The 19,889-nt window shown below is 33.4% G+C and overlaps 1 protein-coding gene across 7 annotated transcripts in view; it reads left to right on the top strand.

Annotated features, from left to right (window-relative positions):
* LOC106876266 (transcription factor 20) overlaps positions 1-19,889 on the top strand; it is a 128,630-nt gene that overhangs the window by 105,231 nt on the left and 3,510 nt on the right. For 6 of the 7 annotated variants that reach the window (XM_052978588.1, XM_052978586.1, XM_014924757.2 and 3 more), the window contains 3 exons: positions 8,942-9,035; positions 10,491-10,540; positions 15,327-15,379. In XM_052978588.1, the coding sequence (XP_052834548.1) occupies positions 8,942-9,035; positions 10,491-10,540; positions 15,327-15,374 (192 nt within the window). In that variant the 3' untranslated portion in view covers positions 15,375-15,379. The remainder of the gene's footprint in view (positions 1-8,941; positions 9,036-10,490; positions 10,541-15,326; positions 15,380-19,889) is intronic. The other variant, XM_052978584.1, reaches the window with a different exon arrangement.

The raw sequence follows: 19,889 nt of genomic DNA, 5'->3' as shown, positions 1-19,889 counted from the left end.
TATATTTCCTTTCTTCTAACAGTTGTTTACTTTCTGGATTTTTGATTTCTTCAGAGAAGTGATTTCTGTTTAGAAGTTTGAATTTTTGCATCTGAAAATGTGAGCATGTATGTAGAGTAAGTAATATGTATTATTAAATAAGGTGGTCTTGATCCATTAGTGTGGTCATTGAAAGCGCATTAGTGAAGTAATTTGCAAGCTGAAAAAACATCATATTCCATTACTTGTCTCAAGCCAGTCAAAATCCGTTTATGGTTGGATCTGACTGGAAAGTTGTATGTTATGCATTTCTGATACAGATAACTGCTACTACTACATGATATATGAGAGATTTCTTCTGAGACTTAATTTACAAATTTGTTTTAAATATTATTGAATTGGGTGTACACACATGTTTGAAAGAGTTGAGCAGATGCTTGAATATTACCCAAAGAGTTAGTAGTCCATGTTATAGGGCCATGTTATGTATCATCATCATCATCATCATCGTTTAACGTCCGCTTTCCATGCTAGCATGGGTTGGACGACTTGACTGAGGACTGGTGAAACCGGATGGCAACACCAGGCTCCAATCTAAATTTGGAACACAAGGCTCCAATCTAAATTTGGCAGAGTTTCTACAGCTGGATGCCCTAATTTTGAATAGCCTAATCTACAAAACTAAATAGGTCCTATAGGATGGTACATGTCATTGATATACATACAATGGTCAGTTCAGTTATTTCCTAAGGGAAAAAATGGGTTTTACTCAGGTGTTTAAACAAGTTTTGAAAATCACCATTATCAGACATATATGTACATAACTTTCTACTTATTAATCAGTATTCTAATGAATAAAAAGTTACTAATAGCGTTTTGTAAATCTTGAAGCTGGTAGGCCTCATACCACCACCAGCAGACCTGACCACTTGTTTTTCCACTTCTCATCATCGTTGTTGCCCCCAACCCATAATGACTGAACAGTTGACTGTTTTAAACTTTTTAGGTGTCATTAGCCGTGTGCATTTTAATTTGAAACTGATAGTTATAAGTGTTATTTGGGGTGCACAGCTGTTGATTTTTTCATGGTTCTTTTTAAACCCAAAACCAGTGGACATTTGATATGACTATCACACCTGAAAGAATTCTACATTACTCAAATTTCACTTTGATATGCCACCTTCAAAAAATTTATAAGAATGTGTATCTTGATTATTAAAGCATGGCTAATAACAATAAGTAGCATAATGTCTAAGCTATATATAATAGGGAAAAATAAACTGAACTTGTGTAAAATGTTTGCATGTAAATAAAGTGACCTGGTATATATCGAAAGAAATGTTTCAAACAAGATTTGTTGGTTATATGTATAATAATGTAACTTATTGCAAGTTATGAAGCAGATATCTATGTTAGTCATTTAATGCAAGAGAGACAACTGTACTGAAATAAATGGTAGTCACGAAATGAAAATGTGGGTTTAACAACTAGAGCATTGCAGTTCCAACCTAGCTGGTTCTCATCCAGTTTTTGATGCAGTCAGGATCATGTTTTTCAGTCAGAGCTTTAACCTCAAAGTTGGTTTTGAATGAAATTAGACATATACTCTTATATAGGTTTAAATAAATTTTCTGTCTCTACTTGTCTGGCTTTTCCATCACTACCATAATGGCCTCTCTTCCTCAGAGCTTACTGATTTCATACCTCTACCACTCAGGTACACATGATCCAAATGTTTCCCCACCTCTCATCAACTTTGTTGTGTCTTTGTTGCATGTTTATGTGCATATACATCTTAACTTTTCAACAATAATTTCAAGGATATATCCACAAACAGTACTTTTATCGACACAGCTATTATGTTACATATGTTCCAATTTTCATTCCTCCTCCTTTATCTCTTTAATATGTATTGTGATGTAATGATTTGTAAACGTGTTTAAAATTATGTATCTGTCATTGACTAATTATTGTTACATTAATAACACTCAAAATTAACAGCATCTCCATACCAGTTTGCTTAATTAATTTTTTGATGTTATGTCAGAAAACAAAAACTTTTCTTACACAATAAAAGAAGAGTGACATGCTATTTTTGATACTGTAAATAATTCCTTTGAACTTGTGTGTATTGATGAGAATGATGTATCATTGAGTTCCATAATACTGGTATAGAATTATTCTTTATCATTTAAACTGATGATATCCAGGTCAAATATTCTACCTGTCTTACATTGAAGCCAGCCAGATCTGGCCTCTCAATAATGTCAGTCTAAAAATAAACAATCTCATCACTGAAATCTTGAACTTATTAGATAATGCATGATTAATTCAAAACTGTGAATAAATAAGCATTACATTTGACAGCGATCTGAATGCTAAATGATTAACTTGAGACACATAGTGGAGGTGGTACAAAATAAGTTATGTATACTATAACTATCTAAATATGACTGGTCTAGAGATTGGGATTATAACCTAAAATTTGATTATATTATGACAGAAAAGGTAAGCAACAAATATTCATTCATGTGAAATTGGACTATTTCAGTTAATTCTGTGGGAAATTTTTCTTGCAACATAATTCATTGTTTTTATATTTCTTTTTTTTTTATTTGAAAAGGGTTGAATGTGTCAAATAAGATTGAGGATGAATAGAAACAATTAATTATTGAACAGAAGAAATAAATAAAATAAAAATAAACTGGATTGGTATTTGTACCAAATCGTATGTGGTCAGTTTGGACTTCCATATGAGAAAAACTGGTGAGAATATAAGTCTGCCAAAGTTATAGTAAATAAAGACATCACTGTTCTTTGGGACTTCAGTATTCACACTAATTGAGCTATTCAGACTAATTGACCAGCTTCTCAATGTGAAAAATCACTTTGACACAATGTGTTTGTTCATAGATATGTCAATTCCAATAGACAGCAACATTTCTGTGAAAATGCTTGGAAAGTTAAGTAGATACATGGAGACCTTGAAACAGAGGTCTGAAAAATATAGCAAATGTGATTATCAGAGCTTTGGAGATAATAGCAAACGACACTCTTAAACACTGTGATCAAGTGAAGAAACCCCAAAGTATCAGAATTACAAAAAATTGTTCTCATGGATACTGTCTACATCATGAGAAAAACTCTGTCAACCTGAGAATATCTCAGTCTTGTAAACTCTTTCAAAATTGAAAATATTACAAGCTGCTTTTATTGAAAACTTAACTCTCTGAATTTGGTCTCCATTTTCAGCAATGTATCATTGCTACTCATAAATAACAGTCACAGTAAAATTTACAACTTATGAGATTTAGAACAGCTCATATGAAATAAAACAACAAAATAATAATAATAAACACTTGTAGAAAAGACTTGTTACAAATTTGTCCACTCCATGTCAGTATAGAAAATGTATAAGTCAGTTATATAGAAGAATATTGATGTAACCTCTTGAAATATCAGGAGCAGCACATTAAAACAGAAATGTAACAAAGAACAACAAAAGTAATTGGTAAAGTTGAAGAAAATTACTAGATTGGTTAGAGTGAATTTAAAATAGTTGTTGCATACAAGGTAGAGTAAGCAACAAATTGACTTGAAATGGAATACATTTAATTCTAATTTTTATTTTTTAATAATATGAATTCATACTATAAATTAAAGATTCATGTATTCATTATCTTTAAGTAGATGCCTTTTTGTGTCAGTCAAGATTAGGTCTAATTGTATTCATTTTAAGAACAGTAAGCAGTGCTACTGTGAAAGGAAAGCATATTACAAATGAGATGTTTCCTTTAAAGTACTAAATATCTTTTGTCTTTCAAAGTTTAAGCTTCTATTTTGTTATTTCTAGTTCATTCATTTGTAATTATTTACTTGTTGATTGTCCTAACTGCACTTCTGCCATATACATGAAGCACGTTCTACTGTAGTAATAAAAACTTAAAGAATTTCATTTTACTAAGTAGAATATAACATCTAGTATATAAGTAGGGTTAATAGTAAGGCTATGGACTGACTTAATAGCACTATCTGCTACCCATAGTGTAATTTCTGTCAATAATTTTTTAGCTTGTTGTCCAATATCTAAACTCTTAAACCATTGTGCTTGATGATGATATCAAGATGGTAATGATTTCTTTTCTTGAGGCTACTTTTTCCTGGTTTTTAGAGTTGCTACTGTAATATTGAATTTTGATATACCTGGCACTCCATCAGCTATGATAAAGAGGATTCCAGTTGATCTGATCAACAGAACAATCTGCTTGTGAAATTAACATGCAAGTGGCTGAGCACTCCACAGACATGCCCCCCCCCCTTCCTCAGGGAGATTCGGTGTGACATAGAATGTGACAAGGCTGGCCCTTTGAAATACTACTCATTTTTGTCAGCAGGGTGGACTGAAGCATGATGAAGTAAAATGTCTTGCCCAATGTGCCACCAGGCATCGAAATCTTGACCTTATGATTGTGAGCTGAATATCCTAACCACTAAGCCACATCTCTTACAGCAATTGGGCTGTGAGTTGGTGTACTGTTGCATCTTGTACTACAGCCAAAGCTCTGATCACTGAGATACAGAAAGTATAGCTTCATAGTAAACATCTAATATCTTACTTTATCATGCAATCCTCAAATTAAGGAAATGAGTTTAGCCATCTACACATTCCTTTTTTTAGCTCATAGTATTGGTCCTCTTTTTGTGCCCCTCTCTCTCTGTGACAGAAAACTGTCTTGATACATGCTGTTTTTATCTGTTTTATCACTATATGAATACATTAGCTTTTGCTATGTAATTGTGTTCTATTAATTCTACATGCCTCAAACATCTTCAGAAGATGATAAAATCCATAATCTGAAGAAACTGAAGGCCTGTATTGGTAACAATGACAATGTAATCCAGTCTCATTAAGTTTAATTTCTGTATCAGAAATGGGAACATTTTTATTTCTCACAGCAGCTAGACTTATTAAAGAAACTTTTAGCATCTTCAGTAAAACTTCTTAACATGTAGGTCCTATTATTACACAGCTTCCTCACATGATTTCTTTTCTTGAACTTGTACTACAGCCAAAGCTTTGATCACTGAGATACAGAAAGTATAGCTTCATAGTAAACATCTAATATTTTACTTTGTCCTGCAATCCTCAAGAAAAGTTCAAGAAAAGAAATCATTACCTCACATGATTAGAAAGTTTTCCTCTCAAATATGCATGTGTGTATATGTGCATACTTTTGATTATGATGGTAGCACATTATATTTGCTGTTAATTTGTTCATTGTACATAATGAATATTTTTCATTTTAAAGAATCTATATTATTCACTATTTCTTTAAATCATTTTTTTTAGAATATTTAAAATTTTTTCTTAGTTATTTCTTAATGCAGAACATTTTATTCAATTCTGTTTTTGAACTGTATGTGTACTTAAGTTTGTGTGTGTCTGTGTGTGAAGATGCATGACTTACTGGTTAGGCTGTTGCACTCATGATTGCTAGATTGTGGGTTTGATTCCTGAACCGAGCAGCGTGCTGTACTCTTGAGCAAAACACTTCATTTCATGTTCCTCCAGTCCACTAACCCTGTGATGTGCTAGCCTTCTAATCAGAGGGAATGTTGGTCTGCTCACCTAACCAGTGGCAGTGGGGTGGCATCATTCAAAAGCTAAAACAATTCAAAAGCGCATTGTGACCAGTAATGAATAACATCCAATAGTCTGGGCGACCATAATCACGTTATACACACACACACACACACACACACACACACACACACACACACACACACACACACACACACGCACACACACACACAAGTGTATCGTTATATGCAAATGCGTTTGTGTGAGTGCAGATATGTGCATATATATGTGTCATATTTCTAAATTGTTTGCTTTCACCCAGCTTTTCTTTGCCAAATTTTTAAATACATCAATGCAGCAAGAATCTGTTTTCAATAAAAAAGTAATGTAAGAAGATATTTCAAACTTCTTGAGTGTTACACACACACACACACACACACACACACACACACACACACACAAACATTTATATATAGTAATGTCTCTACATTAAAAAACTAACCTTCATAGCAAAAGTTGAGAAGAATAAATAGGAAGAATGGTAATAATGAAACATAAATTTATAAAAGAATTGAACCTAAAGGTTAACTGTGACCCATATCAAGAAGTTAAACAATTGCTATGTAATAGACCTAAAACCTCCACTGAGACCTATAAAAACTCTCCAGATGCTATTTTACAACAATTGCTGTAGAATTGTGTCAATGACCAGGTCACAGATGTGTGACAAAGATTTTGACACCTCACAGAATAAATAAAAGTGAATGAAAATGGCATAGATAGTTTAAAGAAGAAATTGTGGTTGTCATCATCATCATCATTATCTCTGAGCAGCTCTGTACACATTGATGCTCTGTGAGCTTATGTCATGTTCAGTAAGTTTCTCTGATTTGGAATTTTTATTATTAAGATTTTTTTTTGAAAGAGAGTTTAAAAATCTGTCTCTCCTCATTAGGGTTGGCACAGATTCTTTTTCCTGTCCTCTGCAGTCAGCAGACAAACATTTTATTAAAAATATCAAGTATTTGACATTTGAAAAGGAAGAAACAGTGTAAGACAGCTATGACTGTCATGACAGTGTTAACATTCACCCTTTTGTTACTGTATTTCTGTTGAAATACATCTTTGATCCAATAGAAAATAATGGAGAATCTGGATCATAAATTAATGAAATTTTGACAGAGGGTTTTAATGTAGTTTAAGTGTGTAGTTGTTATTTCTGGTAGTCCTGTCTATACTGTGGTGCAACTCAGCTGTGTTGCAACATTTTATTTGCAGAGCAGTGCTAGTGTTGGCAACAACAAAAACAAGAAAATAATGCTGTGTGAGATGAAGATATTAACATTAACAAGACCAGTAATGAAAAGGTTGAGAGTAGAGTGTCAGTGAAAAGTTGAATGAAGAAGTAACCCTAGCATCGACAACAAGAAAGATCCCAGCACCATTAACAGCAAGTGAAAGAGGAATAAAGGGAACATGAACAACAATAATGAAAACAACTGTTACACCAGGCATGGAGGGGGTCATGTCAACCTAGTCTCTTTCAGTCGCCAAAAAGATACACTACTTATATCAAGAAAACGTCACCCCATATTCACCTTAGATATAAGCAGCACTCAACAAGAGCTCTTGTGGTCCCTCCAAATGTTAAATGTCTCTATCATTGAGGGTCTCTCTTGGTGAAAAGTGCATCTTTAACTGAAGTAACACTGCATCCCAAAGATTGGCTCTTCTTTGCAGGGCCCAACATTTGCTGACATCCAACAACGCTTAAGTGAGGCTCACAACAGAGTACTCATCACACATTTGGGATGGTACTAATACTGCCTCCTAGATTGCATCTAGAGAAAGACCATTCAATTGATTGCTTGGAAATCACAAACACACACTGGCCTTTAGCCTTACAGATGTAGCAAGTAATAAAAAATACCTTCACACTCTCTATCAATATTAGAGTCTCACAAAAATAGTGTCACAAGCACTTGGACTGAATACTTTGTTCAGTCTTGGGACTAGTAAAGCTTTGAGTCATTCATTAAGAATCAGTCACCTACTAATGCATAAAAAGAATGATGATGAGAAAACCTTTCCCCTGCAGAGGCTGGAAAGTAATTAATATCATCATCATCATCATTTAATGTCTGCTTTCCATGCTGGCATGGTTAGATGGTTTGACTGGAACTGATAAACTGGAGAGCTGCATCAAGTTCCAGTCTGGTTTGGTATGGTTTCTATGGCTGGATGCCTTTCCTAAAAAATACTATTTTTAAAGTATCTTTAAAAATAGATACTTTTAACATGTCATCAGCATGGGTGCTTTTATGTGCCACCAGCACTGGTGCCAGATACATGGCACTGACATTGGCTATGACTACGATTTCACTTGGCTTGATGAGTCTTCTCAAGCACAGCATATCGCCAAAGGTTTCAGTCATTTGTCATCGCTTCTGTGAGACTTTGTATTTGCATTTGGTACCTCAGGGGAAAAAATAGTATGGGTTTGTATGAGCTTAGTTCTGAAGTGAGAAAAGAGTAAAAAAAAAAGTACTCCACAAACCCTTGTATCTTAAAGGAATTTAATCTGTTTCCTGCTTATATGAGTTATTTGCGCTACTAAAATGACTATACATAATGTGCCACTGAATTTGGATCAGTGGACTTACATGGCAGTGATAAAATACAGAGAAGTAATACTATAGAGTATCAGTCATCTTCTCATGATAAATGTCTGGAAGATGTGGGTGCTAATCACATTGAAAACCTTTTAAATTTTGAGACTGGTTCCATATTGAAAAGATGCAAAGCATGGTTTTAGTAATAGAGGATAAAAAGCCTCAGTGTTTTCATAGTGCACAAACCGGCTCAAGCCTCAAAACAATCAAAACACCTCTTGTTACTGATTCCACTGACCCAGTAGCAAAATTAACAATGAAATATCATCAAAATAGTTAACAGTCAGTTTGTAATATTTGGGGGACTCTGGTGTTTTTGTTCTTAATTAGGTTTTATTATATCATTTTTAAAAGTGTTTTTTCTTTTTTGAGATGTTTTATTTTTACTTTTATAGTGATGAATTAGTCTTTGCGAAAAATTTGAACTCACTACAAATACACATTTAAATTAAATAGGTTGGATGTTTCTCTAGTTTGCAGTATTTTATTAATTGTTCAAATATGTTATTTATGTCTAGATATCTTTTCCTTTTCAGTATCAATTCAGGTTTTGAAATAGAAGTGAAGTTTTAGACTGAGGCAAGTTGGCACTACATCTTGCTAACACAGTCCATATATTTGAATTTGACTCAAAACATTAACGATCTGACAATTCAGTCAATGTATTATTTCATTACATAATAATATGGTTTTCTTATGTATTTTTCAGATTTGCTCTATTTGCAAAGAACGAGGTGCAATGGTTGGCTGCCTTCATAAAGGTTGCACTCAGAAATACCATTATATATGTGCTGCAGAAAAGGGTAGGTTTATTATTTTCACAGCAATTTTACAATAACGAACAAAATTTTTGTATTGCATATATTTACCTTGCACCAGTATCAGTGAATTGCACCACAGTAAATGTATATAAATGTATTTTGTTCCAAACTCATGCTAGCAGCTTGAGTTTCATACTCTCATGATCTTCACGTGAGAAGATTGGTCTGAAACTTAAGTCCTGGAAAAAAGAGAATTAAATTTATATAGATCAAGTGGTTGTGGTGTGAACTTGTCAACCACACAAGCATAATTGCTCTGTTATATGCATATATGACATATGCATTTACATGTGGTTCCTTGTTGGATTCCAATGTATGAGACTTTGAGCAAATTTCCTTGTACTTATAGCTTGGGTTGACCAGCAAATGGAATTTGACAGGTGGAAATCAATCTCTCTCTCACACACACACACTTAGTGTACAATATATGGATTTAACTAATCTGGTGGTTCTCATTAAAAAACTCTTCTAATGGATCAAGCTACAATACACATAGTAAACTAAAACTAAGCAAATGGGTATAATGTATAGTGTAGTTGAAATCCAATAAATCTTTTTGGTAATGATTTTCTTTAGGAGTGTATAAAATATAAAGAGTAGAGAATGAAGTTGTGTTATTTAACAGAAATTGTATAAAATCTAGTTATTCTACAATCTCTTAAATGTAGAAAATTCATTTGCTCTAATCAGAAATGCCATAATACAAACAGAAGAGAATGAGATAACTGCAATTTGTGAAATAATGAGTTGTATCCCTTGACCAACTATTGTATGAATAACAGCAGGAAAAAATATGATAGAACCGTAACTTACATCAGCTTAATCAAAAGCTCGTTTAAGAATCAAGCATAGCAACACCTGAATTCTTGAGACTCAAAAGCTGGAGTATCTTTGATCAAAAATCTGCTTCACCAGAACTCTCCTTGGGCTAAACAACATTGTGTGTGTGTGTGTCTTTGTGTTTGTCCCCTTCCACCATCACTTGACTGCTGGTGTGTTTACATCCCTGTAATTTAATGGTTCAGCAAAAGAGACCAATAGAATAAGTACTAAGCTTAAAAAAAAAGTCCTGCTGATTTGTTCCCACTAAGAACCTTCAAGGCAGTGCCCCAGCATGGCTGCTGTCAAATGACTGACACAAGTAAAAGATAAAAGATACTATATAAGAGTTTAAAGAAGTTTTAGGCTTATAAAAAGTTGTCAGTTAATGTTTAATGTTTTCTTTAACAATAATAGTCAAGGAAATGTTCATATCTACTGGGCACTAACCTTCTCAACAGTACATGAATCCCCTCCCGGCCATTTTAAATCTCAGGCAACTCCGTTGGTCTTATTTTGTTTGAATTTCATGGTCTTTGGATGGAAATGTTTCTCCAATATTGCTTGTGTTGAAACCTGTGAATGTATTTAACGCCCATTTGTTTTATCTTCTTTCAGGTTGTTATCTTGATGAAGAAAACTTCTCTTTGCTTTGTCCAAAACACAAGGTATGCAAATTATATAATAGGATTTATTAATGCTTTTTTTTTTTTTAAACCATTTTGGAATGTACCAACCACTGATAAAATATACTAGAGCTTTCTTTATTCTTGGTACTAATCTAGAACTTATAAAGTTGTTTGCTTCAGTATTTAATTGTTAACTAGTGGTATTTGTTTTATGTGAGTGCATGTTTGGAGTGTTTATTATATTTATTTTGTTGTTGGTTTATTGTTTAATTAAGTTTTTGATTTTACTAACTAAATAAATTAGAAATAATACTGAAAATTTACTCAGTGCATTTTACTATTTCATTTATCTTTTACTCTACTGTGATCAATAAAATATAATATTATTATATAAGTATTATTGGTTCAAGCCAAATAACTATATCTAATTCTCTACAAATATTAGATAAAATAAATCTATAAAATTACAAATTATAAACTGTTTATTAAAATATTGTGTAAGCATTTCTGGATCTGCGATAAAGATTTGTACTTAGAGGTGACCTGGCAAGTTAATCTTTTGAAATATCTGAAATGCATTTAGAGAAACAAGCAAATATATTTACTAAATATTTTACAATCATGATTTAGCTGCTATTGCAACTCTTTCTATTCTGTTTTTTTCCCTTTTCTTCTAGCATCACAATATAAGCAATGTTTATACATCTTCTGCCTCCAATTAATGGAAAAGCAGAGAAGAGAAAATGGCTAACTTTTGGTGTTACAGACCAAATTCACTAAAATCTGACGAGTAGTTCTATTACTGGGATCAAATTCTTTTGACAAATTTAGGATCAGAATTAAAAAATAATTTGTCCAAAGTATATTCTTTTACTAGTTTTAGCCTGTGGGCTTTAGCCATACTGGGATATGATGTTTCTACTGCTCATTATCTTTTGGAGAATGTGGGAATTTGGTATCACTGCCCTTATAATTGTTTTTTGCTGTAGTGTAAGGTCATCTGGAATCTTAGCCAATAAAATATCCAAGTGTTGTTTGAATATGCTAAAATCTATTCCACATAAATCCTTAAGTTTTTCAGCTGGATATTGAGAAGCTGTGGGACATTTGGTACTATGCATTAGCATTAAGTTCAGAGGCTTATTCAGAATGGTGTTAGTCTTTCCAAGATCTTCCATATATAGCACTGCATCTTTACTCTAGAGAGTAGAGTCTTGGTACTTTCAACTTCTCCTAGCTGCTCATCTGTTGCCCAGAAGCAATCTTCGTAGCACTGAATTGCTTCAATTCCTACAATCAGTTTACCACTATCTGACAACCATAGTTGAGAGCAATAATTTGCACGACTAAGAACAAATGTCCTCTTATTCTAAACAATTTTAGAATCCATCCTGTCAGTTATCTCTACATTGTTGTCCTTGTGATTCTAGACGTGTCTGCAATGATGCATTATAATCCATTTTTTGATCTCCAAGTCAAACACTGCTTGTGACTCCTGATCCTGAGTATCCAAGGTGTAATGTGTTAGAGCAAAGTGTTGGAAATTTTTCATTATCAAAAGCATGCAATCATGTCTGGCACACAAATATCCTGGCAAAACTGTTTGCTCCATCCATTTCTCATCTGTTGGTTTAGTGATTTCTGGTCAGATTGCACCATCACAGACCCACACTCTAGTGTGCACTAAGCTTCATTTTGGTCTCTCACATTCTTCCTCTACCTTAATAGTCTACCTGCTGTCACCTCCAACAACACCACCTACTCCTATACAGATAATAGCACTTTCACTCCTCTCTAACCTTTTGCACACAAGTGAATTTACATGCAACCTAGAAACCTCATATCAAACCAACAATAATCATATAAGCAGAGACCTCAGAGACATCCTCAATGGGGGTCACACCCATTTTGTCTCTTTCAACAGCCATAATACCTAATCGCATCAAGAAACCATTATCATACACTGCCTCTCCTCCTAAACATGTAAAGATACAATTAGAATTTGTGTTCATTAAAGGTTCTTATTGTGTTGTATTCATGTTCAGGAGGGTCTCTCTTGGCAAAAGTACATCACAGAGACTGGTCTTCCTTGTAGCTTTCTTGCAGTTAAAATTCCTCTCCTGAGTCGCACCAATTTCTGAGGGTGTGTGGAGGCCATAATCAATAAATGTTATCACACTACACTGCTCCTAGTCATGAATAGAACAAGAAGAAAAAAAAGGCTTTTGACATCATCATGACTTTTGGTTGCCTTTTATATTTTCATATTATCTCAAGTAGTAAGCGTGCCTGTATAAGTGTATGCATCTCTCAGGGTGCTATTACAAACAGTAATGATCCTAAGACATGTCTCTTAAAAACTCACACTCCTACTTTTCTAGTGATTTTGAGATCATATCGTTCTTGGCATACCATTCCAGCATTAACTTTGTCTGAGGTCTTTGTAAAAATGAAATAGACTGCATCTACATTTGACTGATTGAACAGCTATATCAATACTCAGTTATAATGTTGTAGCAGCTCTGTGAAGCATCTTCTACTTGATGGGAACCATGCTGATTTTTGCTTAGTGAATCATTTCCCTCTAAGAATATGATTGTTTCCCCCCCCCCCTCTCTGATAATTTATTTTATGACTTAGTTGATACATGAAGTTACAAGAGAGGCTTGTCATTTTTAGCCTCTACTCTATCATATTATGGTTTTCAACTTTTCAGTGGGGTTAATACTTGCAAATCAATTTTTATCTATGGCTGATATATTACATCTTCCTTTTTAATAAAGATGTAAATGATAGTTGCCACTTCTATGTTGAGTTGCAGAACTGAAGAACTCAAATGGCTTATTTATTTCTATGTGTTCTATTGTGTTGCAAAAACACTTTTGAATTGTTCATTCAGTATTTCATTTATGTTTTTATGGTTTCCAATCAGTGAGTTGTTTCCTAGTAACAGTGGTCTTAATTTGTAGTGCACTGATGTAGATTTTCTTTTGCAAATTCATAAATAATTTTAGGATTTAATTTTGTTTTCTGCTGCCTTGTTTTCCCTTTCTGCTTTATCTTTTTTGTGGGAGTGTTTTATTTTATTCTTGGTTTCTTGTGTCCAGTTTAAGTGGAATTCTTTCTTATCAGAATTTTTCATCTTTAGTAATTATCTTTTTGTAAATTTTGGCCTTTCATGCATTTAAATTACTGTGTTGACACAAATTGTTCCAGTTTCATGACTGTCTTGCATAGAGAAACTTTTGAGCCAGTTCTGTGTGAAGACTTTGTATTAAATTGATTTCCAGTGAATCTTGAGGTACTTAAGGCTGGATAGATAGATAGAATACTCCATGTGAAATGCATATCTACAGTTTGCTTTAAATCATGCAATATTAAGTCTGTTCCGTTATGGTCAGAGAAAATTATAGACGTCATCTTCACATTATGGATGAGATCTATGTTATTTCTAAAGCAGAGCTCTAGCATTGTAATCCTTGGTTGGATAAAATAATATTTTGTCATGAACTGCATGTCAGTGAGCTCAAGGAGGAGTTCTGCTTATTTTCAGTCATGCAATGACATTTCCGAGAGGATGTGGTTATCAGTCCTTTTGAGATTGGGGAAATTAAAACCGCTCAGGAGAAGTACACTAATACAATGATCTAATTTAGTTAATAACTATCTTTTTGTGGTTTCAAATTTCCTATCATGATTTAGGCATACAGTAGACAATTAGTTGTTTAGCAATTTGATAAAGTTATAACTACACTAAATTACTTTATATGTTGTATTAGTGTGCCAATAAGCTAAGTTTAAGTGTAGCAATAAAAGTAATGGTGTGACATTCTCATAAATTTAGCTTGCAACTCCAGAGTCTGACTTAAAAGTCATTTTGGCAGTTGTATTTCTAGATGCAGTTCTTGTGTAGAGAATCTTACTTCTGTTAGTAAATTGTGACAGGTTTAATATTCAAAAGCTGGATTTCTGTGATATCAGGGTAAGTCTTGGCATGGCTCTATGCTTAAAAAGTTCACTTTACAATCACAAAATCCCAGGTTTAATACCACTTCATGGCATATTGGGGAAGTGTCTTCTGCCATTGACTGGCTCTAGTTGACCAGTACCTCGTAGGTGAAATTTGGTAGATAGAGAACTGTGTATGTGTAACATACATTCAGATAGTATTTATGCTTGCTCAGTTATCTCCTCTTATCTCAATACCCACTTTTTATTTTGTATCTTATCAAAATTAGTTAGCAATCCAAGTACAAGTAAATTCAAATTTAATATATTTATAGTTTATGTTGGTAATACTGTTGTCTTCCTCAGTTACAAGTTATGCAGATAAATAACACTAAACTAAAGTCTTTTGTCATTTGAAACAGTTGAGACTTCATTTGCAATGTATTTGTCATATTCTCTGATAACAAAAAAGAAAACTTTGTTTTTATTCCATGAGAATTACTAACTTCAGTTAAAAGAAAGACTTGGAGAGCAATCAACAGAAATGTTTGCCAGGAATGGGATGCAAATGGATCCATAGATCCTGTCCACAGTTGTATTATTGATAAAAGATAGATTTACCATTTCTCAATACTATCCAAGCTTTTATGTACATTTATAATTTTTGTTGTTTGAATGATGCCACCTGAAACTAAAAGGTGAGATACAATGAGTTGTATGTGTGTGCTGTTCCCACAACTGATCAAAATGATACTTTTAAATCTCATGCAAAGTACTAGCCCTTAAAGTTAACTCTGTTATAAGACATCTTTGACTGACTACTGCACCCCTAAATAGCTGTTAACTTAATTATCCCACCCCCTTTATTTTTTTTTAGGACAAAAAGATGAAAAATCTGGACCCTCAGAGTAGTGCAAAGTCCTGACATGAGTAAGTTTTAACCAATAATCTTAATTGGTTATTGTGCTGATCTAAAGTAAATTTTTATTTCTAGGTTAGGTAAATAAATATATTTTCTTGTACAGAGCTTATATATATATATATATATATAATGTTACTTTAGAAATATTGGCACTTAGCATTCTCTATTGGTTTTTTTTTTCTTTCAAATAAGGCACCCTATGAATGATCTTTTGGTATTTAAAAAAAAAGGTAGGAATGATTTACTGAAGTTCTTAAATGATTTTGGAAGTATATTGTTTGTTTTCCTATTAAAATTTATTTGTTCTGCAGTTGAATAATAAATGTTCATACTTAATTTTACTCCAACTTCTATCATATCATATCTAAATGAAAGAAATCTAATTTGAGAAATAATTCACTTTAATAGAATGAATGCTTAATATTATTTTTCAGATTAGGTGTGTTTAGTTACAAGAGAATTTTTTATTATTATTATTTTTAAATAACATAAATGATAAAGTTAACTCAAATTATTTTCTTCCATAAGTGATCATTTACAGAATAAAATTAGTCACAAGCATTCATTCTAGAAGACAAAGAAGACACAATATGCAAGATTGTAATTTGATTTTAATAATCTAACTAGACCACTATAATTTGAAATTTATATTGAAGACCTTTTTTGTTCTTCCATGCTTACCTTGAAATTCTCTCTAAGCACTTGACATATGTCTACATTAGTTGCAGCTTCTGCACAATGCACCAGTGTGTTTATTGATTTTAAGTAATAGTACTATTGTGCTGGAATTATTTAATTTTCAACTACTGGCAAACCATCTTGGTATTGAATGAGCCATTATTCACTTATGTGACATATGTAGATATCATTTTATAAATGTGTGCATTCATTTTATAATATATTCTTGGATCCTAAAATTTTCCTTTTCTTTCTCTATCCTAATTACTGATTCTATTTAATAATCTTACTTTTTGTTTCATTGTTTCCTTCTACTCCTTGAAATTACTTTAACATTGCTATCTTAAACACTTTAATATGCTTTGCTACACAGTTCCACGCCTATATATTAGCAATCTACTTTACTGCTACTAAATTATTTCAAGGGAAATAACTTTGCATACACTAAACAGTTTTTATGAAGTTCAGTATATGTATGTATTTGTGTTTGTGTGACATCTCATTATTAACAGATATATTTACCAAAATTACATTAAAATATCTTGAAATACTAAAGGGTAAATTTATTCAATAAAATCGCTATTGGCTTTAACTATGTCCTCCAGACGACTTTGGAATCTCCTGCAACTCTTCTGGATGGTGTTTAAGTTGGTGAATGCTGTTATAATCTTTACCTTCAGTTCATCTTTGGTGTTATAAGGAATTTTGTTGGTCTCTCACTCAACTGTGCCCCACACATAATAATCAAGGGGGTTGCAGTTTGAGGTGTTAGGTGCCAGATATTAAGGGTGATGTTGCAGAAATTATCTTACAGCCATGACTAGGTTCTCCTGCTTCTGGCATGGTGCAGAGTCCTGTTGCCTGGCATAGGGTCTTCCAGTAGCCACCCTCTTGACCCAGGGCAACACTACCTCCTCCAGGAACTTGATGTAAGCCTCAGTGTTGAGTCAGAGGCTGTGTGGGAAGATGAATGGAGGCATAATGTTGCCATCACTAGTGATCACTCCAAACACCATGATGTTCACTAGATGTTTTATTTTCATCACTCTCAGATTGACACCCAAACACCCTGAAATATCCGTATTGGAGCATCTGGTGTGAATGCCAAGCAGTACAGCATGTTGTTTCCAAATTTCTGGCAAATCGAATTGTGTCATGGTTTCATTGTTTCATAGCCATTTTATGGATTATGTACTAGAGATAAAGTTGGAGATTGTATTAGTTAACAATGGCATCTTCTTAATAAATATAGATAATTAGGGATTTGCTGTACACACTGAAAGAATAGAATTTATTGAAATTATTGGACCAGGAGCTATCTGAACTTATGAGGAAGTTCACTAGTTTACTGCAGGCCTTACAGTTGACATAAGGATATTTGCTACACTGTTCCCATAGTTTTTGTATACACCTGCTCAAACTCCTCTCTCATCTTATCCATCTTTGTGTAAACCTAGGCTGTGCTTGTGTCAGCAACATTTTTAATGGAGTATTGGATCATAACAATACTTGGAACAAGGATGTGCACATCAATTGATAATTTAGTGCACCCACTGGTCTGAACACTGTCCAGTAAAAGATGTTTAAAGCCTGGATTACATATAATGATACACTCTTCTGCAGAATGCAATGAGTGTCTCCTATGACCATCGACTGACTAAGCCCTATTAACTTACTGGACATGATGGGCTTAAATAAACCACATGGATAATCTACCATTGTTCATATTAATACTTACAAACATATACACTCAAATGTGACGGTGTGTGCATGCATGGGCAAGTTGAAGAGTAGTAGAAGTAACTTAAGCTTGGTTGCTGTGTGGTATGATGAGGAGGAATGAATTTGTGCACAAGTATATGTATCAATACTGATGCATGAATGCATCAATAAACATGCACCTATACATGTGATTTGACCTGGCATAGTATGCCTGGGTATAGGTAGGTAAGGGTATGCAGGTGATGTGAACTGAGTTCAAGTGAAAGGATCTGGGGACAGGCAGTACACATTGTTCAATATAAGCTACAGATTCTTTTTTTAATGAACACCTTTGTCTGCCTGAGAGATTGCTGTTTGAAGCAGGTATTATAAACTGCTCAAAGGAAGTGATCACTAACTGCTTCCACTTCTGATATATGACAGTGGACTGTCGTCACTCATACTGATGTTGATATGCTTGCTATTATTATCATTGTTGTTGTGTTTCATCTGTCTGGACGTTCTGAGTTCAAATTCCACCAAGGTCAACTTTATCTTTCATCCTTTCTGGGGTTGATGTAATTGACTAGTCTTCTCCCCACAAATTTCAGGCCTTGTGCCTTTAGTAGAAAGGATTATCATTGTTGTTTTTGCTGTTGTCCTCACCTTTGAGTTGCTTCAGGGTTATCTGTTTCTATTCCCTTTACTCTATTGCGTTTACATGTGAATGGTTGTGACTGTACAAGGATGTATATGCCTAAATTTGTATGAGAAGGCATGGCCTCCACCACCTTCCATACATCAACCTTTCTATCTTCTAGTTACTCCATACTACTACTTAATACTCTGTCATCCTGTATCCCAGCACTTCATTGATGTTGGAGGTAATTTGCATAATGGGGATATATATATTGAGCAAACCTAACTTTATACTTTGTATTTTTTGCCTGAAAACACTAATGGAGTTTTTTGTAAGATTGCGTAGTGTTTGCAAAGCAATTGTGTAGTTTTCTCAGTTGATTTACTAAAGCACATGTATGTTTCATGAAGCTTAATGGACAAAACTAGGTTTCTGTATTTTTTAAAATACTGATATGTAGCTTGTATTCCAAATACTGGTCTATCCTTTGCCCAACTGCACTGGATACAAAAATGGAGTGTTGTATTTGATACTGAGCCCTAACACCACACACACATATGCACACATATTGAAAATATATATTCAATTTTGTTTCAGTTATTTGACCATGGCCATACTGGGGCACAGCCTTGAAAGCTTTAGTTGAACAAATCAACCGCAGTATTTAAGCCTGATATTTATTTTGTCAGCCACTTTTGCTGAACTTCTAAGTTATAGTGATATAAATAAGTTGTCAAATGATGGTGGTGGTGGACAAACAATTGTGAATTTAGCATGCAGGTGTGGATCCATCAGAGTTCCCTTGCTTACTGTAGTTCATCAACAGAAGTATTTAAGACTGACTCTACTGTGAAACTCTCTTATGCTAATGTATGACTCGGGGTTTTATAACCAAATCTATAGAAGATGTAGAGAAGAAATTCCAACCATGGATCCAAATCCTTAACTTTTTCATTACTATATTGTAAACCAAAATACACCACTTATGCATTTCATTTAAATTCTAAAGTAACTGTGAATTTAGATTGGTTTCTTAAAACAACTCTAACTTTTTTTTATTAATCAACATGATTTTTGGAACATGGCTAAACAAAGGTTCTTAACCAAATAAATTTCATAATTTTTGTCTTGATTACAGGTAAATACACATAAGTTTAACAAAGTATTAAATTATTTAAATATTGTTTAGACATCAGCATAGAAAATGAGTTGTTAGCTAATATTCAATGAGTGTAAAATGAAACTTTAACAAAGAATTGTGCAAATTACTGGATTATCTCTCTGTTGAACTTAACATACATAAGACAGGTGTACCATAAAGGTAAAACAATGAAATTCATGACATTGGCTAAATTAAATAAACTCACACATATTATAATGATTCATTAGACAAATTAATCAAAATTTGTCATACATCTCACAAGTAAAATTACATGTGGATAAAAAATATACAAACAAGGTAAATTTGAAAGAAATCTATAAATGTAGTTTATATATAT

Source organism: Octopus bimaculoides, chromosome 2 (assembly GCF_001194135.2).
Source record: "Octopus bimaculoides isolate UCB-OBI-ISO-001 chromosome 2, ASM119413v2, whole genome shotgun sequence".
Taxonomy (NCBI): Eukaryota; Metazoa; Mollusca; class Cephalopoda; order Octopoda; family Octopodidae; genus Octopus; species Octopus bimaculoides.
This window is presented reverse-complemented; position numbering and strand designations above follow the sequence as displayed.